This window comes from Pecten maximus, chromosome 1 (assembly GCF_902652985.1).
Source record: "Pecten maximus chromosome 1, xPecMax1.1, whole genome shotgun sequence".
Classification (NCBI taxonomy): Eukaryota; Metazoa; Mollusca; class Bivalvia; order Pectinida; family Pectinidae; genus Pecten; species Pecten maximus.
Genome location: NC_047015.1, coordinates 33,674,741 through 33,700,556, shown reverse-complemented (window position 1 = coordinate 33,700,556; position 25,816 = coordinate 33,674,741). Strand labels below are relative to the sequence as shown.

The 25,816-nt window shown below is 36.1% G+C and overlaps 1 protein-coding gene across 1 annotated transcript; it reads left to right on the top strand.

The window, feature by feature from the left end:
- Positions 1–13,490: 13,490 nt before the first annotated feature.
- On the top strand, positions 13,491–25,322 carry LOC117330934. The gene is made up of 6 exons (XM_033889509.1): positions 13,491–13,638; positions 15,404–15,481; positions 17,430–17,572; positions 20,033–20,234; positions 21,102–21,220; positions 21,737–25,322. Exons 2-6 carry the CDS (start codon positions 15,418–15,420, stop codon positions 21,965–21,967), a joined length of 759 nt encoding a protein of 252 aa, XP_033745400.1. The 5' UTR covers positions 13,491–13,638; positions 15,404–15,417; the 3' UTR covers positions 21,968–25,322.
- Positions 25,323–25,816: the final 494 nt, after the last annotated feature.

The window sequence follows — 25,816 nt, the reverse complement described above, 5'->3', positions numbered from 1 at the left end:
TTGTGAAAACAAAGCCATCTACCCATACCATTCAATGAACTGATGTTAACACTTTACCTGTAGTCGCATTGTTTAACTTACCTGTATACGTATACACATCATACATTAGATGACCATGGCAATATCTTACGGTTGATTAAATTCTCTTTGTCTGTTGCTTGTACACATACTCATATGTATGTTTTTGTCTGAAATTTTTTGGTAATAGTTTCTGGTTTCGAGACAGAGGATCGATAATGCACAACACACTTACTCAACATGAATTGAATGTATGGACATAACATAATTAGATTCTATCTCTATATATCAGTAGGTAATATATATGCTCAACGTCAAATTAAAACCCTAGATTTAAGGGAAATCGCTAAATTTTAACTCGCCAAAATTTAACTTTCCGTTTTCATGACCAAATCGACAAATTTTATGACCGCTAAAATTTCTCGCTATACGGTATGAGCCATGTACATAACTTAGTTTCAGAGAAGAAATTATTTATTTACATTTAGCCAAATTGAAACCCTTTCGGCCCTGCCCCTCAGGCCCTCAGAGGGTCAGCCCCCACCATTTGTACAATTTTGAACCCCTTCTCTATAAGGATGCTTTCAGTGAAATATGAGTTATATACATTGCTTAGTTTCAGAGAAGAAGTCGTTTATATTAATTTTGCTGAATTGATCCCTTTCAGCCCCCTCAGGCCCCGGGGGTTAGCCCTACCATATGTATAATTTTGAATCCTCAACCCATAATGATACTACCAGACAAATATGAGTGATATCCATTGCTTAGTTCCAGAGAAGAAGTTGTTTACATCAATAAAGCCAAGTTGACCCCTTTTGGCCCCGCCCCTCAGACCCCCAAGGGGTCAGCCTCACCACTTGTACAATTTTGTATCCCTACCCCATAAGGATGTAACCTGTCAAATATGAGCAATATCCATTGCTCAGTTTTAGAGAAGTAATCACTTATATCAATTTAGCCAAATTAACCCCTTTTGGCTCTGTCCTCTGGCCCCCGGGCCCCCGGGCCCCCAGCAGGTTCAGTCCCACTATTTGTGCAAGTTTTAATTTTCACCCCATAATGATGCTACCAGGATCAGGTGAGCAAAAAAAATGGCTAAGAGGCGGCCATCTTGAATTTCGAGAATTTAAGTTTGTTCATGTTATTTCTAGCAAAAAAATGGAGGGATATTCCTCAAGCTTCATGTGAAGCTTCCCCTTGGTTCCTAGATGTGCCAATTATCAAATTCATTTTCTGATCAGAAAAAAAAATGGCTGACAGTCGGTCATCCTGAATTTCTAGAATTTAAGTTTGTTTCACGAAAAACTACTGGAGGGATATTCCTCAAGCTTCATATATAGGTTCCCTTTGTTTCTAGTTGTGCCAATCAAATAATTTTTTTATCAGAAAAAATAAAATGGCTGACAGGCAGCCATCTTGGATTTCGGAAATTTAAGAGTACTAGAGGGATATTGCTCGAACTTGATGTGTAGGTTCCCCTTGGTCCTTATTTGTGCCATTTGAATTTAGATTTTTGATCAGAAAAACAAAATGACTGACAGGTGGCCATCATGGATTCGGAAAATTGAAGTTTGTAATCACTATTTCCAGAAAAGTACTGGAGGGATATTCCTCAAACTAGATATGTAGGCTCCCCTTGGTCCCTTGTGCAATTTGCATTGAGATTTTTCATCAGAAAATAAATGGCTGAAATGCAGCCATCTTGATTTTTGAGAATTGAAGTTTGTTATCGCTATTTCTTAAAAAATACAAAATACTGGAGAGATATTCCTCAAACTTCATTTGAAAGTTCCCCTTGGTTCCTAGATAAACCAATTAAAATTCTTCCGGTTTTTTTATCATAAAAACAAAATGTCTGACAGGCCGCCATCTTGGATTTTGAGAATTGAAGTTAATTATCGTTATTTCTAGAAGAGTACAAGAGGGATATTCCTCAAACTTCATTTGAAGGTTCTCCTTGGTCCCTTGTTGTGCCATTTGAATTAAGACTGTTGACCACAAAAACAAAATGGATGACAGGCAGCCATCTTGGATTTTGATAATTTGAGCTTGTTATCACTATTTCTCGAGTACTGGAGGGATATTCCTCAAACTAGATGTGAAGACTATTTCTTGAAAAAATACAGGAGGGATATTTCTACAAATTCATGTGAAGGTTCCCCTTGGTTCCTAGATATGCCAATCAAATTCCTTTTTTTTCTATCATAAAAATAAAATGGCTGACAGGCGGCCATCTTTGATTTTGAGAATAGGAGATTGTTATCGCTATTTCTTGAAAAATACTGGATGGATATCCCTCAAACTTCATGCGAAGGTTCTCCTTGTTTCCTAGGAACGTTCTTGGAACGTTCTGAGGAGATATTCCTCAAGCTTCAAGATCCCCTTTGTCCTTATAGTTGTGCCAATTGATTTTTTTTAAATTTTTCATTAGAATACTGAAATGACAAACAGGTGGCCATCTTGGATTTTTTTGTAATTGAAGTTATCACTATTTCTCGAAAGGTAATGCAGGAGTATTCCTCAAACTTCGTGTATAGGTTTCCTTGGTCCCTTGTTGTGCCATTTGAATTGATATTTTTGATCACAAAAACAAAATGACCAACAGGCAGTCATCTTTGATTTTGATAATTAAAGTTTGTTTTCTTGAAAGGAGGGATGTTTCCAAACTTCACGTGTAGGTTCCACTTATTCATATTATTAAATAAGAGAGGTGAAAGAAAGATGGGAAAATTGAGGCAAATAGTCTGACATTGAACCAGTAAAGATCATTTAATGGTGTGTCGACAAGATTCTTCTGGGATCTCGATCTTGTTATAAATAAGACCTAAAAAAATTAGTAACAATTACGAGTAATGCTGACATAAAAAAAAGTATTTATCAACATTATTATACAATACATATGTATGTATTAATATTTAACTTTTTTGGATTATCAAACCTCCGGGATATAAGAATGTCACTGTTAAGGAAATTGGAGGGTGGGGTGCTTGTTTTTGCTGTTTTAAAAATGCTGTAAGGATGAAATAATTGTTCCGAACGTCAACCTTTTTTAAGGTGAATGCATAAATCATAACCATCAATCGTTCGGACCGAAATGCTTGTTCACGCCGTCATCCGTTAGGGGGAGAATTGCTCTGACCGATCTACTACATGGAGACCCCTGGCTCTTCACGGGGTGATAAACCCAGCAAACATGTATCAGTTAATTCTGAGTAAGAGATTTAGTAGGCTTTGGTACCAGACGAGGTACCACAGGACTCCCGCCACCTTTGTATATTATAGACTATAAGATGTTTATCTGTAAGCGATGGGTGGACCAAACGTCTCTCGTTAACTTCATTCGTTTACCAGTTTTTGACAGATTCAATTTTATAAAAGGCTTTGTAAGATCAATAAACACAGTTGCTAATTGCTTTGTGGTGATATATCTTGACCTCTCGGGTCTGTTATCACGGACAGGGATTAGATACGTACTGTTACTAACGATCTTTCCATCACAGAACACTTAACTTCATAGCGTTTTAAACTACAGAAACCAGATGTTATTAAAATACCTATTTTCTGTGTCGGATATAGCACGTAGAAGTTGGTTGAGTTGTGTATTTCTTTTATTCTTTCCCGAAGTATCGCTGGTACTCACATATCGTCAAAGATAAAATAAATCATCCGGTTTAAAATCAGAATACAAAAGGAAAGGTACACAGAGCAAAATTTCCAAAACCACGTTTGTTTTTTGTACGCTGTACCAGGCCATGTCGTTCCTTTTTAAAGATCTTTAATTCCGTGTGGGCAATTCAAAGTTTGAACACCGCGACACACATTCACAGTTTAAACATATACGTGTTATTTTTGATAGAGAGGACTTAATTAACACTTTATTTACCGTAATTTAATATGTCACTCACCAAATGCCTATTGTCAAAGAGAAATCGATGACCATTCTCTAACACCGTAACAAATGTGTTATGTTTTTTGTACTGTTAAATCTAAAAGTGAAATTGCGAAAGCAAAATATTTATTTAGTGCAACCTAACTCACTACATTTTGAAAGCTTTACTTTAAAGTACACCTGTACCTCATGATAACTTTCGGGATCGCTTATTACATTTTAGACGTAGCTATCTTGATATTGTTGTCTGAATCTTGTCAATAACTTGTTAATTATTCTGCCAATATTGAAGTATGGTAATCTTCATGAATACTTGTAAAACAGTACGTGTACTGTATATGATCACAAATATGGTACCGGTTGGAAAATGCACACCGCCAAACAGCTGTATGTGTGGTTTACAACAGCAGAAAATCAATACGTTTTAAGGAAAAGCTTTACTGAAATTCTGAATAACTCATCCTTAGTCACTTTTATCAAGCACACAACAATAAGTGGGAGGGGGTAAATTTATTTAAATAAATGTATACTGAATATAAAAAACTGAAAACTAAGATTCGAAAAAAATTGTAATGTATATAAACATTGTATATCATATATTAATATATTTGCCATCATTTTCAACTTTTCAAATGATGAGCACGATCTCAACATCTCGACCAATTCTGTCAGGCTCGGAATCCTTTTCTTGACTGGACTGTCGTTTACGTTCTTTGTTGAGAGAGGAAAATACATCTATTATCATGGAAATCTTAAAATAATACTATTTTGTGTGGGATGTTGTCCAAAACAACTAAACCATGAACAGGGAAGAGCATATACAAAAAGATTATTGATTTATTTTCAGAACTGTTAGACGATAGCGTGAATAACGAGGGATGAATGTGACATGTAAACTGCAAATCCGAATTGCATGTGTTATCTCAAATAAGAAACAAATTTCTTGAATCATCTGAGCGAAAATCTAGTAATGTATGTTGTAGTGCACATGGCGCAATGTATTCATGTCTATAATATGTATTGAAGAAACGTTTAACAATCTAGCTATTTTTCCATGTAAATAATAATACGAAGCACTCCACTATTAAGAATATTAAAAGAACAAAAAGAAACTTGAAACTGATGAACTGTCGAGCTTGTTCAATTATTAGTGTCAAACGAAATGGCTCTCTATGTACCACTTCCTGTTCCGGTTGGTGGTCTTCAATCCCCTCAGCTATCCCGTGAACACGTACTTCCGGTTTGTGTCGTCTGCTGCCATATCCCACCTGGTCCCTGCGTTGGCTTTTAAGTTGGTCAAGAGAAGCGCGAACTCTTGTGTAATCCTTCCACGTTAGACTGCTCCTTCTGTTTTCCTTCCGATATTCCCGGGGGTAGGGGTGCATTGCGTCAGTCGGTAGTGTTGCTGTTCATCAGAACAGACAGAGACGAGCTGTCCAAGACAAACATGTCATTAAGTATCCTCACTACATACATATATGTATGAGACAGAGATAAAACATGATATATGTATATATACGGTCTTATCCTGCTGATACACAGCCAGCAATACGGATTATTCAAACTGCATATTAATTTGCGTCACGAGGCATACTAGTAACACTACTTTTTGGGAGAAAACCAACAAAACAACAACAACAAGCCTATCAGGTTATATGGTGGCACATATCTAAAAGTTATTTCCGACCACGCATATCAGTAGTGTAATGGTCTCCAATTAACTATAATATGTAGATTTAGCCATGTTGTTCTGGCATATCATTATAGCTTTGTATCCATCTTGTAATTATATATAAGTTATTGTGTTTTATTTAGGAAGCGCTCTTTTATAATGTTAAATAGGCAGGGAAATGATCTATGAAATGTAAATTAGACGGTTGTCATATTATCCCCTCATGACGCAATTCATCGAAAGCACAATGGAATCTGGGTTCAAAAATAAGATCATTGTTACTATAAACAAAAATGTTGCCGTCTACTCTCTACTTACTTCATTTTACATAGAAATATATTTTTCTTGATTACGAAAATATGCTATTTTGCTGTCGTTACTTAAATATCTGCCTTTATCTGCAAGCCGGAAGTTGTATAGCAACTACCATTTATTAATCTATCTATCCATCTACACATTTAAGCTAATATTTTCAATGTATCAAATTGTCCACATTGCTTCATTTCACGATATGGTATTTATCTGATTTTGTGCCATTGAGAGAAATTTTAGAAAAAGTCACGCCCATCAGACTAACACATGTATGTGATGCCAGCCGGATATTTATTCGGCAGCCGACACATAAATATCCAGTGGCTGCCGATCGTGGCGACCGCCAGAGAAAATATTCCGCAATCACGGAGAATATATTCCTATGCGAGTCTTATACGCTTCCGTAGATTATTTCCACGTATAAGAGAATTCATATCATCTGAATTATCTTCTAAAATGAAGACATCCTACCAGCATACGAGCAAAGTTGTGTAGAATCGGGACGCTAATAGGGTCCTTTCCTTACAATACTTCAGTACAGACACCAGGTAAAGATATGACACATCATAGTACTATAGTACATGACACAAGATAAGGAGGTGACACTAACATACTACTGCGTCACACGACCCAAGATAAAGATGCGACACTAACATACTACTGCGTCACACGACCCCAGATAAAGATGCGATGCAGACATACTACTGCGTCACACGACCCCAGATAAAGATATGACACTAACATACTACTGCGTCACACGACCCCAGATAAAGATGCGATGCAGACATACTACTGCGTCACACGACACCAGGTAAAGATGTGACGTTAACATACCACCGTCCTACACGACACCAGATAAAGATGTGACGTTAACATACTACCGTCATACACGACACCAGATGAAGATGTGACGTTAACATACCACCGTCATACACGACACCAGACGAAGATGTGACGTTAACATACCACCGTCCTACACGACACCAGATCAAGATGTGACGTTGACATACCCCCGTCCTACACGACACCAGGTAAAGATGTGACGCTAACGTACCACCGTCCTACACGACACCAGATAAAGATGTGACGCAAACAAACTACCGTCCTACACGACACCAGATAAAGATGTGACATTAACATACCACCGTCCTACACGACACCAGATAAAGATGTGACGCTAACATACCACCGTCCTACACGACACCAGACGAAGATGTGACGTTAACATACTACCGTCCTACACGACATCAGATAAAGATGTGACGCTAACATACCACCGTCCTACACGACGCCAGATAAAGATATGACGCTAACATACCACCATCCTACACGACACAGGTAAAGATGTGACGTTACCATACCACCGTCCTACACGACCCCAGATAAAGATGTGTAGCTAACATACTACCGTCCTACACGACACCAGTTAAAGATGTGACGCTAACATACCACCGTCCTACACGACACCAGATCAAGATGTGACGCTAACATACTACCGTCCTACACGACAACAGACGAAGATGTGACGTTAACATACCACCGTCCTACACGACACCAGATAAAGATGTAACGCGAACATACTACCGTCCTACACGACAGTGACACCAGGTAAAGATGTGACGTTAACATACCACCGTCCTACACGACACTAGGTAAAGATGTGACGTTAACATACTACCGTCATACACGACACCAGATGAAGATGTGACGTTAACATACCACCGTCATACACGACACCAGACGAAGATGTGACGTTAACATACTACCGTCCTACACGACACCAGATAAAGATGTGACGTTAACATACCACCGTCCTACACGACACCAGATAAAGATGTGACGTTAACATACCACCGTCCTACACGACACCAGATAAAGATGTGACGCTAACATACTACCGTCCTACACGACATCAGATAAAGATGTGACGCTAACATACCACCGTCCTACACGACGCCAGATAAAGATATGACGCTAACATACCACCATCCTACACGACACAGGTAAAGATGTGACGTTACCATACCACCGTCCTACACGACCCCAGATAAAGATGTGTAGCTAACATACTACCGTCCTACACGACACCAGTTAAAGATGTGACGCTAACATACCACCGTCCTACACGACACCAGATGAAGATGTGACGCTAACATACTACCGCCCTACACGACAACAGACGAAGATGTGACGTTAACATACCACCGTCCTACACGACACCAGATAAAGATGTAACGCGAACATACTACCGTCCTACACGACAGTGACACCAGGTAAAGATGTGACGTTAACATACCACCGTCCTACACGACACCAGGTAAAGATGTGACGTTAACATACTACCGTCATACACGACACCAGATGAAGATGTGACGTTAACATACCACCGTCATACACGACACCAGACGAAGATGTGACGTTAACATACTACCGTCCTACACGACACCAGATAAAGATGTGACGTTAACATACCACCGTCCTACACGACACCAGATAAAGATGTGACGTTAACATACCACCGTCCTACACGACACCAGATAAAGATGTGACGCTAACATACTACCGTCCTACACGACACCAGATAAAGATGTGACGTTAACATACCACCGTCCTACACGACACCAGACGAAGATGTGACGTTAACATACTACCGTCCTACACGACTCCAGATGAAGATGTGACGTTAACATTCTACCGTACTACACGACACCAGATAAAGATGTGACGCTAACATACCACCGTCCTACACGACCCCAGGTAAGATGTGACGTTAACATACCACCGTCCTACACGACACCAGATAAAGATGTGACGCTAACATACTACCGTCCTACACGACACCAGACGAAGATGTGACGTTAACATACCACCACCCTACACGACACCAGACGAAGATGTGCCGTTAACAAACTACCGTCCTACACGACACCAGGTAAAAATATGACGTTAACATACCACCGTCCTACACGACACCAGATAAAGATGTGACGCTAACATACTACCGTCCTACACGACACCAGATAAAGATATGACGCTATTGATAACATCAGTGTACTGCATTACTCTAACAAAATGAAAATGAAAATGCTAACTTACGTTCGATAGGTTTCCGACGTCTTCTTCATCAGAATGACAGCACAAGCTTAATAGGACGATTTAGTGATGACAGATTCTTATGGTGGTCGCTCACTGCCCCATCGGAGATCGCCAGTCTTTTACGTGGATTGATCAGTGACTTACATGTTATGATACTAAGCAATACAGAGGGAAATGACCAATCCCATTCATTTATGCCACTTACGATCCGCCAATGGTAGCGCTCCCTTGCCTAATCTCTGTAGAGTATACGTTAGTAATGCCAGGGACTGTTTTCTGTAACTAAGATTGAGTTTGCTATTGATATAGAAATCAAGGAATTATACAATAGTAATTTGTAAAACGCAATTAATCGGTTTCCTCGGATGTGTTAACGCATACCACATAAGCAAGACGGGAAAGCAATTAAAGGCGGTCACAACAGCAGAAACAGAACTGTTCGATCGTTACCTGAAATAACGTAGGATTTGTTTTGTACGAGATGGCTTGGATTAAGGCATACATACATTTCACCGCGGTGCCATCTTTACTTTAAAACTCAGCTGGGATCGCCTCTAATCGCTCCACAAAACGGAATACACATCGGTAAAACGTGTATTTTATTACCGTCCCAGACAAAGGAGACTCGCTTTATGTAACATCATTAAACAGCACCAGAAATCTAAGTACTATGAATAGATCCCACAGGGCCAGTAACTTAAGCTTCCCCTTCCCTTGCCATTATTCGTGTAATTATTGTATGTAATTGTCCCGAAATATCCCGTACATGAAATAATGTTATAGTTAGCTCGTGCAATTATAAACGCTCGTGTGCTTTACATTAAAAAATCACAAGTTCATTATTTGTCATTAGTAACTCCCAATGGTGATCATTTGTATAGTAACACTATCGCTTTGTAGAAGACTAGTTACACGTTTCAACTTTAGCATCTTAAATTTGTAACTACATTTTACAAATGAATTCAAATCAGGTAACCCTACATCGCCGGGTATCCACAGTTGATTGTACTTTGATTTGAATACAGAAAAAATGTCTTGATAAGTATATATACGAATTACCAAATGTTATTAAATTTTCAGAAATAATAAGTTAAGAAATATGTATTTATAAAAAAATATGTTTCAAAAAGTCTCATCATCTGTCCTCCATATGCTTCAAATTTGCTTTGTTTGTACATTGTTGTAAATATGATTTTCTCTGTACATCTAATGTGTACTACGGTACGGCTGATTGCACTACCACCGGTTCAATCGTACTGACCAGGCGCCGGTGCATACACCTGGGCGTCGATGAATTTTACTCCCGGGCAACGATAATTTCTATAGAAAATGAACGCCGAAGACGGGATCGGAAGAACGGCTGAGATATTTTTTTCCCTTTTTTGATGTGATAATGTTGTCCTTCAATGAAAATAACCCGACCACGGAACAATATGATAAATTGGCTATAACTTGCAAAGATAACGGACAGGAAAAACACCTCTCATTTTTTGCTAATTCGCCCACCGTGTAGGCGGGTATGACCAAATTATGCCGCAATCCACGAATTATGCAACATATACAGCAAAATCCGCTATCGAAATGACTGTAAATCTCACAGTTTATCGGAATTAATTATTTTGACATTGTCAAGTCTTATCGGATTGATTGGTAATAGTCAAATAGGAAAATTAAACATTTCCGTATTTTACACCTGTGGCGACGAAGACGCTCTTGAGCTTTACACCCGGGCGCCGCAATAGGTTTCAAAAGAAGGCAGTTAAATGCTTAATTCTTATTGTCATACCTCTTACCAAGGCAAAATAACGGAATAACGCACTTTGGTCTCCATAACTGTGCCAAGTCTTGTCAAATTGATTTCCAATTCAGAGGATATCCGGTTGAATATAAAACTGTTGACTCTCAATTTACGTGAAATTAGCCTTGTACTTTCTGTTCCTCTACGATACTCTACTATGGCAAGCCAAAGTGGGAAAAAAGTCACTATTTATGGATATCCATAAATGAATTATGGATATCCATAAATAATTATAAATATCCATAATTAATTCTAATATCCATAATTGGATTTATGGATATCCATAATTCATTAATGGATATTAGCAAGAGATTTATGAATATTAAAAAATGAATTATGGATATCCATAATTCAAGCTGAATTATGGATATCCATAAATCAATTTTGAATATCCATAAATGAATTATGGATATCCATAAATAGTGACTTGTTTTCCACTTTGGGTTGCCATACTCTACGATAGAGTCTGGTAGAAGAAGGGAAATCGCATGTCTAATTTAAATTGGATTGTGTTGTCTCCGTATCCAGATTAGCGTGGAGATCATGTACCTATAATGCAGTAGTACAAATTGATTTTTATATAACATTCATCATTGTGTATTTAATAAGACTTCATGTAATGCCTCAAAGAGCAACGTGACACATCGCACAATCGAAGATAACTTGGTTGGATATTCCATATACATTAGAAGTTACATGTGATCAGGAACAAAATCAAGCTGAATGTTAATTATATTGCTAAACTTGACGTCATTGATCATGGTTAGGTAGGTATTAATAATATACACTTTTTGTATATGAATAGTCAGAACCATCTCAATATTTCGAGTTGGTATCTGCAGAGACATACACATATATATATGTCTCTGGTATCTGGAAATCATGGAGGGATTCCGATCTCAGAAAACTTTACGAGAAAGGAAAGAGAATCATTAAACATACATTGTATGTTTAATATAGAGTAAGTAAAAAGACAAAGAAATTAAGTTAATAACAAACACAAGAATGCAACAGAAATGTTTGATGACAGTGATATATGATACCTGTGTTATTACATACATAGAGGTTACACAACCATAGCCAACAACCACTCGTTGTGTAACCTCTATGTATTGTGGTAGAAAATATATATGTACACTGCATCTGTGAATTTTTGTTTTTGTAAGTCAAAAGTTCCAGATACATGAACTCGGGGGAATACGACTACTTCAGTTTCAATTTTCAATTTTTTATTTAACTTTAGGCCTTACAGCCCATCAGTATAAATACATGTATAACAACAATAAAATAAATATGACGTATATGTCGTGATTGTTAATTATACACATGTAATAGCGGTGACCCTAGTGACCAATTCCACCCTAAATATTAAAGCCACACAGGTGGTCTGAACTAGTGGTCCAAAAGGGGCCGTTCATAATTAATGATTTTAAAAAAATATAAAGATGTTTGATATGTAATATGAAATCAAAATAATTAGGTTACCTAGCTGACAAAGAATTGTATACATGGAATTTATATAACATCTTACTATCTACAACATATGCTAGGCCACTAGAATTTGAAATATCACCAAGAAAATCTGGTGGTTCCGCTGGACAAAAGATAAGGATAATGAATAACACACGTCGTTCATATTACTTCAGGTAGACAAACCTTCATATCACCCTGCCAAGAGGGCAATTAATGTATATCAACCTACTGTGGGTTGGTAATACCAATTTAATAACCGGCGACGTCCTTTCGATAACCTACTGCGGGCGGCTGATATACAACATTCGCTGTCAAACAAGTGAAGGTTTGAATACTAACCAACTAGCTATCTTTATTTAGAAAAAAAGGCTCGAGAACGGAACCCTGAGTGACACATGCAGTAAAGTGCCAATTCACTGTTAAAAATCGATTGTTGATGATGATCAAGAATAGAAATCAAAGTTTCAACTTTATTATGATGTTGAGCAAGGGACATATAATAAATATTTTCTCTATAATAAGTAAAAAGTCATTATTATAAATAAATTTAATCTCTTTTATTTTGACTTTATTTTAACATCTGGTTACATCACACTTTAAGAAAAAATACATACAATTTTCTTTTTGACACATTATAATTGATACAGTGAAGAACATATCTAACTTATAACTGCTGTATGTGGTAAAAATTTTGGATTTTCAAAAATTTTAATAAAAGAAACTTGTAATTTCAATGAAGAAAACAATCGATTTCAGAATTTCATCTAATAATGTTGATTATCCGTGAAATAAAAAAAAAAATTTCTATGCATTGTGAAATTAAAAAAATATTTCTATGTTTTTTATTTTTCTATGCATTGTGAAATTCAAAAACTAAGAGAGCTTTATTGAATTCCTAATGTGTTTGTAATAGTTTTTTGGTTATTATAGTCATTGTTTTAACAAGAATAATATTAGATAATCACGGTAAGACGGTGATTTTACAACCGTAATCACTGCCTAATTAATGACAGCTAACAGAGATGATTAACCTCCAAATGAAAACAGCAGGCAGTAAAACAAAACACGTGTTTCCTCAAACAACGCTTTGATGTACAAGCTTATGTATAGGTACTAGAAGCAATTGTGTGTTTAATGCCATAATGAAATAATTATGTTGCCTGGAAAGTTGGGAGGGGGTGTGGCGAGATCAAAGGCGGTTGATTCGGCCAATCAGGGCTGCGGAAACTGTTCGAACACAGAAATCTATGACGTCACATATTTTGTCTCTTTATCCTTGTGTAGAAAACAAAGTTTACTCATAATATTCTTGCAATTTCTGCAACAGAACACACGACGCCTTTTTCAACGACAGACAAGTGAAAGTGCTCATCAAGAAATGTAAGTACTTTATTTTGACATGTGTCTTTTATTCAAAGCATAATTCGTAAACGATAATTCCCCAAAATGCTAAAAATAGCCAACTTGTGGGATTCCGTTGGAGCTTTGGTTTGATTATGATATATTAATACTGTATCAGATTCACAATGGTCAAGTTGACCTTTGTTAATATAGACAGCAGGTACAAACATTAAAATTACATAAATAGGCCGACTGTATTTACAGCAGTCAGCTACATTCTGGTAGAGACGTATTATAATATTAAAACAATAGATATGTCCCTGATTTTAGTGACAGGTAAGATCAAGATGTTTGTGAGATACAATTTGTTTTCAACTTTTTACCGACCATAGGCCTATTTGAAATAGATCTAGATAAGACAGGGGCCTAACCAAAAGTAGAGTCGAGTAAAGCCTAAAGGTGTCTATGCGCTCATCACCGTTATTAGACTATTGTCACTGATGCCAATGGTACTCATTTAATAAACGAGTCATTATCAGAAAGTTCCAAATGTCTGTGTGTATATAATCAGAGACATATAGGCCTATAGATAACTGTCGTAACAACCTTTATTTAACACTACCACCTCCTGTGCCAGCTCACACTTCACTTCTGAACTGGATATTTTCCCCTGATCACTAAAGACTTCAAAGCCAAAGGGTATACCTTCCTCCACTGACATCTGACAAATCTAAAGTAACTTCAGTTATATGGCCATATTGGTTCAAATGTTTTTGAAAAATAACTGTACATGTACATGCATCTGATAAGTGACAGTTGATCTGCTGCAGGTTATGAAATACAATGCAATTATATAGAGAATACATGATCAGTGTCTTAAGATATAAGCTGTATTTTGGCGAGGGTAAAGAAAGACAAAAGTGGCGAGCCAAAAATACAGCTGATATTTTAAGACACTCAGACCATGTATTCTATTTATCCTGCAACAGTTACTCTATCAAAAATATACATTTTGAAGTGAAACGGTATCAACAATGATCCAAATATGTTCGCCTTTTAAACGTTTTTTCACTTGGAAGTAGGTCAGTCGAATTGACGCACATCATGCTAAAATTCCAAAATACAGCTGTTTTCCGTCACTGCCGTATACAGCAAAAATATATATGGTGGGTGTATTCAGACAATGCGGTGGCAGTTGCAGGATAAAAATTGATAGGGTGTACCTGTTGAATGTTCTCCTGTTATAAATAAAATAATAAAAACAAATGCTTCAAATGGCCAGAATGATGGCATGTATCGGATTTTCCTACAAGAAAATCTGGGTCCGTTAGCTATATAGAAGGACCCATTCTCCTAATGAAAATCTTGTGAATTTGCCACTGAAAATTCCCAATAAAGGTCAATTTTTCAAGATTTAATATGCAGGATATACATGTATATATAGCTATTAAGGCATCTTGGATTATGTAAGTCAGTGCATCAGAAATGTGAAGAGTCAAAACATATGTCAAATAGACATGTCCCTTCAATTTCAAGAGTCAAATAGACTTTTGGAGAGTCAAAAACACACACTCAGGGGTCTACTGGCATGGACGCCCTGGTAAGTTCCTATAGGGTAACTGCCTAATGGGTCTTACCCTAGTTTTATTTGAGTGGTATGGTCAATTCATATTGCCTGTCTTTAGATAGGTTTAAAACTAATAATAGACTTATATATTCTAAAAGAACTGTTAAAATTATTCATGTAGGTTTGGTCAAGTTATAATGAGTTTTATAATTAAAATGGAATTTGGTTAATTTACAGATCAATCTAACATCATGGCCACATGTACCAGCAAAGGCTTGAGGTCCAGACCAGAGAAACAGCATTATGTGATACCTGGTAAGTCATCTATAGGTTGCAGGCAAAATTATTATAAGTTATGATCAGGAAATATAAAATAAATCTTTTTTGACATTCAGCAGGAATGTTGATTCTGCAATTTTTGCAAAAGTTAATGTGCTGTTTATTTCAGTATTTGAATCTTATCCTAAAGTTTTTTACTGATTTTGTGTTATATTGAAACTTGCATTGTTAGCATTTATAATCACAATATGATTAGTAGTTTCACGAGTGGCATTTTGATTCAATAATGTTTTCAAGAATTATTTCCCTTTGCATTGGTTATTTCTGTTTCTGGGATCTCCGTCTGTCGTAATCTCTATGAAATAGCTCTTTTGGTTTATCATTGTATTTATGATAAATACTTTATGCTCCATGCTATATGTTTCCTTCCCATGCTTCAAGAAAAACATATGTTAGTGAAAGTTAGTATGTAACTTCAGTATGTATAGACAAAGGTCACTGTTACTATTTGTAGTGGGGAGGGGGGTAAGGAGCATGTATTGCTTTAGCAATACTGATACCCAGCATGCTTGTTTTAATTAACCTTGATGAGTAAGTATCGGACCAAGTGAAATATGCCGTTTTTTTTCATAGCTCAAGTATAAGTATGTGTCAGACACAAATCCAAATTCTCCATTTTAACTTATTTTTTCAAATATAAAATTCACATACAGGAAAAACCTCAAGATCCAATCAAGTTGTTTTTGGAAGTACTGATAAGTTCCACTGTTGCCCTTGTTTACAAATTATAAATTATAGCAGCAAAAGTTTATTCAGTACAATCATAATGAATCTTATCTGGAGATCTCCTAACCCACAGTTTTTAACCGATCTCCTTGAAAATTGGCTGACTTTATAATATTGGTCTTTTTAAAATTTCCTGGGTGGCATTTTGGTTCAACAATTTTTTTTCAATCTTGCCCAATGTTTATTTTAGTGTTTAATCTTAATTTTGATTGTACAGAAATGTTTGGAAATTATTTTAAAAGAATATCTATAAAATTTATACTTGCTGGCATTCTAATGGCTTAATATTAATTAAGTAGTATTTTGTTTGAAGAATTCTTGTTATTCTTTCATATTTTATGCATTTTGATACAAGAATCCATGTCGTTTTAGCATCTGATAAAAGTGAATATTGTTACATCTTAACTATACATATTCTAGATCTGTCATTTGATCAAAACAGGCATATATATGTTGTTCAAGCCTAGCTGTACCCTTTGGCATTGATAGGTGTATATTGTGCCATTCTAGCTGTACTCTTTGGCATTGATAGGTGTATATTGTGCCATTCTAGCTGTACCCTTTGGCATTGATAGGTGTATATTGTGCCATTCTAGCTGTACCCTTTGACATTGATAGGTGTATATTGCGCCATTCTAGCTGTACCCTTTGACATTGATAGGTGTATATTGTGCCATTCTAGCTGTACCCTTTGGCATTGATAGGTGTATATTGTGCCATTCTAGCTGTACCCTTTGGCATTGATAGGTGTATATATATTGTGCCATTCTAGCTGTACTCTTTGGCATTGATAGGTGTACATGTATATATATTGTTACAGCCTAGCTGTACTCTTTGGCATTGATAGGCGTATATTGTGCCATTCTAGCAGTACTCTTTGGCATTGATAGATGTTTATTGTTCTACACTATAGAGCTAGATGTATTCTTTGGCATCCAACAAGCTTATATTGTTCCATGCTAAATAGCTGTAATCTTTGGCATCCTACAAGCTTATATTGTTCCATGTATTTTCTTAGTTTAAAGAAGCTTGATTCATATGCTTAATACATTTTTTTCAGTACATTAGAATATCAAGATTTTCTCTCCTTAACAATATCTTTCTTTCTTTTTTTTCTTTTTTTTTTTTTTACAAAATCTGATCTTACATTTCTTTGTATACAATTGTATGTATTTAAATTAACCTTTTTTATTTAAAGCAAAACGCAATATCGACAAGTTGATTGATGAACAGCGTATTTTGAGTGTGAAGCTCTCCAACGCACATACCGAAGATACTCCACAGCCTACAGAAACATTGCACTCGCCAGTTTCCCGGAAACAGAGGCATGTCAGCTTCAAGGTATGTCAAAAGTCGTACACTTTATTACAAAACAACATCATTGTATCCATGTGCTACAGAATTATACTATTCATTCATATTTTTTTCTCACAAAAAAATAGTTAAATGTTTTTTGATAAAATTAAGGGTGTTTAATTATTTGCTATAGGAATATACTGGGTACCTCAATATATTTTTTATGTTATGGAGGTATAACACAAAGAAAAAAAACAGAGTGTACTCAAAGATAAACTGCAAAGCAAAACATAAAAGATATATTCAAGTTAATCCTTATAATTTAATACAGATATATCCCCTGAAAAAAATCACTTTTATTGATGGACTCTTACAAATCATTACCGTGGTACGCTGTTCCATCTGCCAATCAAAAGTTACGTTACAAAAGGCGACTTCATTTTTTTACATTATTGCATCATTTTTTTACATTATTCACTGAAAACATAAATGTCTAAGCCATTGAAAATGCTTGTTACAAACAAGATTGAATTATTAAAGTGAATACTCACCCTATATATTATAGCAATATGCGAAACTTTTGATGAAACACATAGGACCGAAAGAGAATGTGTCTGACGAAAAAAACAAAGACAACAACAAAACTACACCGTATTTGCTTCAAATTTTCTTCTTCCTTTGCATATTTTTAATGTCAGGATGCCTTTGGCACCTGCCGTTATAGTCGTGGTGGGTAAATTTTGTTAGTGACACATTTGTTTCCGGCTAATAAATTCCTCTTTTCTGTAATACATCCGCAGCCTAATATAGTTCCTATTTTGACAGCAATTATTGATACGATTTAACTGATGGTTCCCGTGTTTACTGCAATTATTTAAAATGAAATATGAATGTTTGGTGTTCTAGACTATTTTAGATTGTAAACATAAACAATTCCTCACCAGTATATGCAATTTTGTTGGCATAGGATTATGTAGTTCTGTCTCAATCCTGCCTTGAAAACGAAAGTGAAAAGTTCAGTTTGATCGTCGTCCCCAGATAAACTATCCGCATGTCTTAGACTCATCCTGAGTTCATATTCATGAACATTTCCTATAAGCCTTAAACCAACCGTGTTTACGTAGTAAAATGTTTTCAATTCTATAAATAGCTTTGCAGCGGAACAAGGATAACTTCAGCTGTCACGTGACTAATCATGTGATCATTAGCCAAAATGGCGGTTATGTCTAATGTAACTAAACCAGCGATCGTTCACAGTTTCATATTTATTTGTATGTCGCTAGAATACAGAAGAAATAACAACAGGAATTGAAGGCAAGTTGTTACAAACTACATTGCCGTTTTTCATGAGGATTTTATTAAATAAGATTATTATTTGTTAATTTGAAAAGAATCTAATAGTGACTGATGTACTGGCGATTTTGTTTGTCAAAACTAGGCCTATTAATATTGTCTCGTCGGACAGCGTGACCGATACCGCAACCACAGTTTTCTATCGGAGGTAAATTATTTGCATTTTCAATGTCACTAGGGGTCATAAAATAGATTTTTGCTGGGCCTAATTAACATCTTATAATATAAATAAAAAACTTTGGCTGTGTACATCTTGGATTTTATCTCTGATTGTTCATGTAACTGTTAATAGACGGATTTGTCTTTAAGTTGATTTTTTTCCAAAGTTTACAAGCAGCTTTGCTGATTCAGAAGTATATCAATAATCTTCCACAAACATTAAATAATAACATCAGGGAAAGAACTATACTCAGCTATTGGAAAGTTTTCAGCACATAAATATGTTAATCATACATGTTTTCTTGAATATATATAGAATAGGAATAACCAGATTAAGACATTTCATCTGATACAAATGTAACTGTCTGACTATAAAATCCCATTGTAAATCTCTTATTTCATGACCTCAGACCCTGATGTTTCTCAGGGCCTTTGGCCCTTTGATTCTACAAGTTTTCAAACGTTTCGGAGACCAGAACTGGAAAAACTAAACTAAGTGACAAATCGTATACAAGACATTTAGTCCAGTTAATTGAAACAAATTATCAGTCTGAAGAAAGTTTTACTGGTCGGGTCTGGCATACACTAGTGTCGTAGTTGGACTTTTGATATAGAACAACTCATCTACACTGAAAGCTTAAAGTTTATATCAGTTCAGGAAAACACCATACTGTAGCTATATATAGCTTTTGCTTCCAAACCATTTCATCACAAACTAGACAAAAGTATTAAACCGTTCATGTTATTTACTTTCTGAATGAATTTGATGAATCTTTACAAACATTTTGTCTTGTGTCTACCTTGCAGAACTTTCAATATTGACATATGTCTGGCCAATAGTTGGGGTATATGTACATGTACATACCAAAACAATATATCTTGTGCTAGTCATCATTCTTGAAACCATGCTATATTTTGCATAGCTTAATAATTTCCTTTGAACATCAGACAAGTTGGAATATGGACATATATTATCCTTGTTTTGATATACAGGAGCCGCTTGAGGTCGTTTCTGTCATTATTGAGCCAGAGGAGGAGACCTTTACCAGAACAGAGAAGCACCGCCACCCCTCTGGGGACTCTGGTATTGGATCATTGAACCTAGACTTGTGTGTTGAGGACAGTACCAGACTTACCAGTGATGTTGCTCAGTACCCAGACAGCCATAGGAAGCTCCTCATCAAGGCTCACACAGGTTAGTTATACTATACTAATGAGTTTTGTACAGTCACAAGTTTGTGTTTGAATGTCTGATTAAAATAAACGAAAGCTTAAAATGTGTTATTGTAAACATACTCACAACCTATTTTTAATTATGCCTCCGCCATGAAATGTGGGGGCATATAGTACCCATGTCCGTCCCATCCCATCGCGTCCATGTCCTGTCGCGATAAATTGTTACTAGCTAATCTCAGGAACTGCTGATACGGTCCTCACCAAACTATTCTTCAGGGTGTCAAGTGGCAGTGGGGACATTTATGTCTTACAAACATTTTCTAGTTAAAAAGATAAAATGTATTAGGTCAAAATATATTTTAAGACAAAAAGATTTGACACAGCTTGTGGCAATATTAAATATTAAAATGTATTCCTGTTTGCTGATAGAGAGTTTATTTTAAAACACTGATTTTTTTCATTTTTCATCAATGTCAAACTTATAATTTCACCATCAATGTCAAACTTATAATTTCACCATCAATGTCAAACTTATAATTTCACCATCAATGTCAAACTATTAATTTCACCATCAATGTCACACTTATAATTACATCATAAATGTCAAACTCATAATTACATCATAAATGTCAAACTTATATAACTTCACAAATGTCAAACTTCTAATTAAATCATAAATGTCTAACTCATAATTACATCATAAATGTCAAACTTATATAACTTCACAAATGTCAAACTTCTAATTAAATCATAAATGTCTAACTCATAATTACATCATAAATGTCAAACTTATATAACTTCACAAATGTCAAACTTCTAATTAAATCATAAATGTCTAACTGAACATTTCATCATCAATGTTAAACTTTATAATTTCTTGTTGCAGACATGTCTTCCTTGACTGAGAAGGAGAAGAGGAGTGTACTGAGGATGTTGCTTGTCCAGGTGTGGAGGAAAGAGGGATTCGAGGAGAAAGCTGCTTACACTTGTTCATGTCTCATACAGGTACACAGCAAAATACCACCACTTACTTATTGTCTGGGCTTATGAACAAGTATTTGTTGTTTCTACTGAAAAGCATTAGATATGGATTGTCTTATTGCTAGACATGGACATTGCTGGATAAACACAGACAAATTCAACATTATATAAAACACAGGCAGTAAGTTTAGACCACTTGATGCAAAGGGGAATCTTATATTATATAGTATGAGAAATATGTGCACTGATCATGAGTTGTATGGTTTAAGATCTAATTGTGAAAATGTTAAACCAATGGCCAATTCCACAATCTGACCATTTATGAAAAGGTCAATAAGATAAGCAATGCTACCACAAATACTGGTTCTGGTATAAGTCCCTTAATATAGTTACATAGTTTGATAGTCTAAATGGAGCAATATATTTGAATGCTTTACATATATTGTTTATCCTAAAATTGTCTTCCTTATTTAAATGAGTTCAATGAGTATAATCCACACACAATATTTTGTTTGTTATCATCAAGTTTTTGATTAACAGAGAGAGGTGGATTCGGAACAAGACGACTCCTTCTGTAGAGTGGTAGAGACAAGTTGTTCTGGCCTCATCCGAGACTCCGCCACGCTGAAGGACCAATTTCACCAGTGGAAGAAGTTCATCACCTTCCTGCATCATCTGTCCTGCAACATGAAATCTATGGAACTCCACAACCGTCTCCAGTGTTTGGTGTCCCACGCTCTGAATGTTACCCTAGCCCTTCTTCTACCGTGATACTTTACCACTGTGATAGAGTGTCTTGTGACTGATCTCTGGTTGTGTTACACTTGTATAAATTTCAATATTGATTTTTACAGACCAACAGAGACATCTCGTGTTACCTTCTACGATTGTCCATCATTGGTATTTGTATACATTAATCAAAAACCTGAATGTGGCGATTGGACAGTTGCATTAGATTTTCAAGCTATAGAATGAGTACTAGATCATTACAAGTAAATTAGTCTCTGTTCAGTTAAAAATGTACGTGTACAATTCTTCTCATGTTTATTTTCCTCTCACACTACACCAACTACTATAAACAGTGCTATTCTGTTAAGGCCTATGTTATACCAACAAGTATACAATTAATGTACTAAAAGTTGAAAATGTGACAATTTTCAGGTGCTTGGTATGTATATATATATATAATTTTTAATTGTTTTATTTTTAGATGATGATTTACTGTTGTATATAGTGCTGAAAAACACTTAAGGTTGAAGTCAAGGAACCAAGAATGTGCCTTTCGATTTATTGTTTTCTGTGAATACTCTGAAAAATGTGTTTAGTTAGTGTTATACTGGTAATGTTCTGTGATATATCTTGTGAAGGGATGAGGATTTGTTATATAATTATGATCTAGAATATTTCTAGTTATCTCATTAAATTTTACTATCGGGTCCAACTCAAAGTAAATCTTGAAATGAAAGTGATTGTGAAAGTGATGTTTTAGTTTCTGAAGTATGATTATGAAAGTAAGAAGTTCCTGAAGTGTGATGGATTTTAAGTTAGGTAGTCCATGCAGTTATAAGGTATTTGAGTGATGTATTCCATGCTGTTATGAGATATTTGAGTGATGTATTCCATGCTGTTATGAGATATTGGTGATGTATTCCATGCTGTTATGAGATATTGGTGATCTAGTCCATGCTGTTATGATCATGAGGTATCAGAGATTAGTCCATGTTATGATATATGGTGATCTGTTCTATGTGGTTATGAGGTATTGTTGGTCTAGTCCATGATGTTGTGAGGTATCAGTGATCTAGTCCATGATGTTGTGAGGTATCGGTGATCTAGTCCATGATGTTATGAGGTATCAGTGATCTAGTCCATGATGTTGTGAGTTATCAGTGATCTAGTCCATGATGTTGTGAGTTATCGGTGATCTAGTCCATGATGTTATGAGGTATCAGTGATCTAGTCCATGATGTTATGAGGTATCAGTAATCTAGTCCATGATGTTGTGAGGTATCAGTGATCTAGTCCATGATGTTATGAGGTATCGGTGATCTAGTCCATGATGTTATGAGGTATCAGTGATCTAGTCCATGATGTTATGAGGTATCAGTGAAGTAGTCCATGATGTTATGAGGTATCAGTGAAGTAGTCCATGATGTTATGAGGTATCGGTGATCTAGTCCATGATGTTATGAGGTATCAGTGATCTAGTCAATGATGTTATGAGGTATCCATGATCTAGTCCATGATGTTGTGAGGTATCAGTGATCTAGTCCATGATGTTGTGAGGTATCAGTGATCTAGTCCATGATGTTGTGAGGTATCCGTGATCTAGTCCATGATGTTGTGAGGTATCAGTGATCTAGTCCATGATGTTGTGAGGTATCAGTGATCTAGTCAAGGTGTTGTGAGGTATCAGAGATTAGTCCATGATGTGAGATATCGGTGATCTATTCTATGTGGTATTGTTGATCTAGTCCATGTAGTATGTTAGTTTTATCTATATGCCATCACAGGAACTGTTCTTACTGGTTGTAAGATATTGTTTTTTGTAATGTGTTTGGTTTAACATAGTTTTAGTAATGGTCAAGCAGTTGTTCATTAAGTTTTAGTAATTGTTGATTATTAAGTTTTAGTTATTGTAGGTGTACAGAGAATGTTTTAGTTAGGACTAGGGTGCTAACCATTCCATGTTCTATAATCATTTCACATTTATCTCTTGATCAGGGAATTAAAATTTTGATGATATAAAATGTGTCTGCTGTTGTTGATGGTTTCTCCACAAGTTTGGAAATGGCTGTATATATACATGTGCATGTACCTAGTTTGTAATTTTGTTAATTATTTTACTCCATCATCTGTGGTTTAAGGCTATTTTCAGAATTTGAAGATCCATCAAACTAGCGATATCAGGGACATCTGTTATTATGATATTCATGACATATCTTAACAAATAAAGATAACTCTGGGCGTCCTGCAATGTACAGTTTATTTTTCAACAATTTCTTCATATCAACATAGGCATTCTCAGATCTCTCAGATAATTTGCTGTCCTTGCTTTAAGACAACATTAGATATATTCTAATTAGCATTTCACACCTAGTCGACTATCCAGACATAGTAAACCTTATTACTTAGGACTATGTTCACACCGAGTCGACTGGTATCTAGACATGTAGTCAACCTTGATCTCTTTATATAGGACGATGTTTACACCGAGTCGACTGGTATCTTGACATGTAGTCAGCTGCTTTATATAGGACAATGTTCACACCGAGTCAACTGGTATCTAGACATGTAGTCAGCCTCTTTATATAGGACGATGTTCACACCGAGTCGACTGGTATAGATCTAGAGTCTAGACATGTAGTCAACCCCTTTATATAGGATGATGGTCACACCGAGTCGACTGGTATCTAGACATGTAGTCAGCCGCTTTATATAGGACGATGTTTACACAGAGTCGACTGGTATCTTGACATGTAGTCAGCCTCTTTATATAGGATGATGTTCACACCGAGTCGACTGGTATCTAGACATGTAGTCAGCCGCTTTATATAGGACAATGTTTACACCGAGTCGACTGGTATCTAGACATGTAGTCAGCCTCTTTATATAGGACAATGTTTACACCGAGTCGACTGGTATCTAGACATGTAGTCAGCCTCTTTATATAGGACAATGTTCACACCGAGTCAACTGGTATAGATCTAGAGTCTATACATGTAGTCAACCTCTTTATATAGGACGATGGTCACACCGAGTCGACTGGTATCTTGACATGTAGTCAGCCTCTCTATATAGGACGATGTTTACACCGAGTCGACTGGTATCTAGACATGTAGTCAACCTCTTTATATAGGACGATGGTCACACCGATACGACTGGTATCTTGACATGTAGTCAACCTCACATATAACTGTTCCCCAGCAGTGTGTCTGTACAATTTTTTCCTAATTGAAAAATGAAAATTTTAAATTCCTTATTTTAAATAAATTCTGGAAGAAATAACTCGTTTGGAACCATGGAATCAAACTTGGCATCATCATAGAGGAGGAATGTATTGTTGCCAATACATTATGCATGTCACGATACTTAGCACCCACGGCTATCCCTAGACTTTATCACACGTACTGTAGCTATCCCTAGACTTTATCACATGTACTGTAGCTATCCCTAGACTTAATCACATGTACTGTAGCTATCCCTAGACTTTATCACATGTACTGTAGCTATCCCTAGACTTTATCACACGTACTGTAGCTATCCCTAGACTTTATCACACGTACTGTAGCTATCCCTAGACTTTATCACACGTACTGCAGCTATCCCTAGACTTAATCACATGTACTGTAGCTATCCCTAGACTTAATCACATGTACTGTAGCTATCCCTAGACTTAATCACGTGTACTGTAGCTATCCCTAGACTTAATCACATGTACTGTAGCTATCCCTAGACTTAATCACATGTACTGTAGCTATCCCTAGACTTAATCACGTGTACTGTAGCTATCCCTAGACTTAATTACGTGTACTGTAGCTATCCCTAGACTTAATCACATGTACTGTAGCTATCCCTAGACTTAATCACATGTACTGTAGCTATCCCTAGACTTTATCA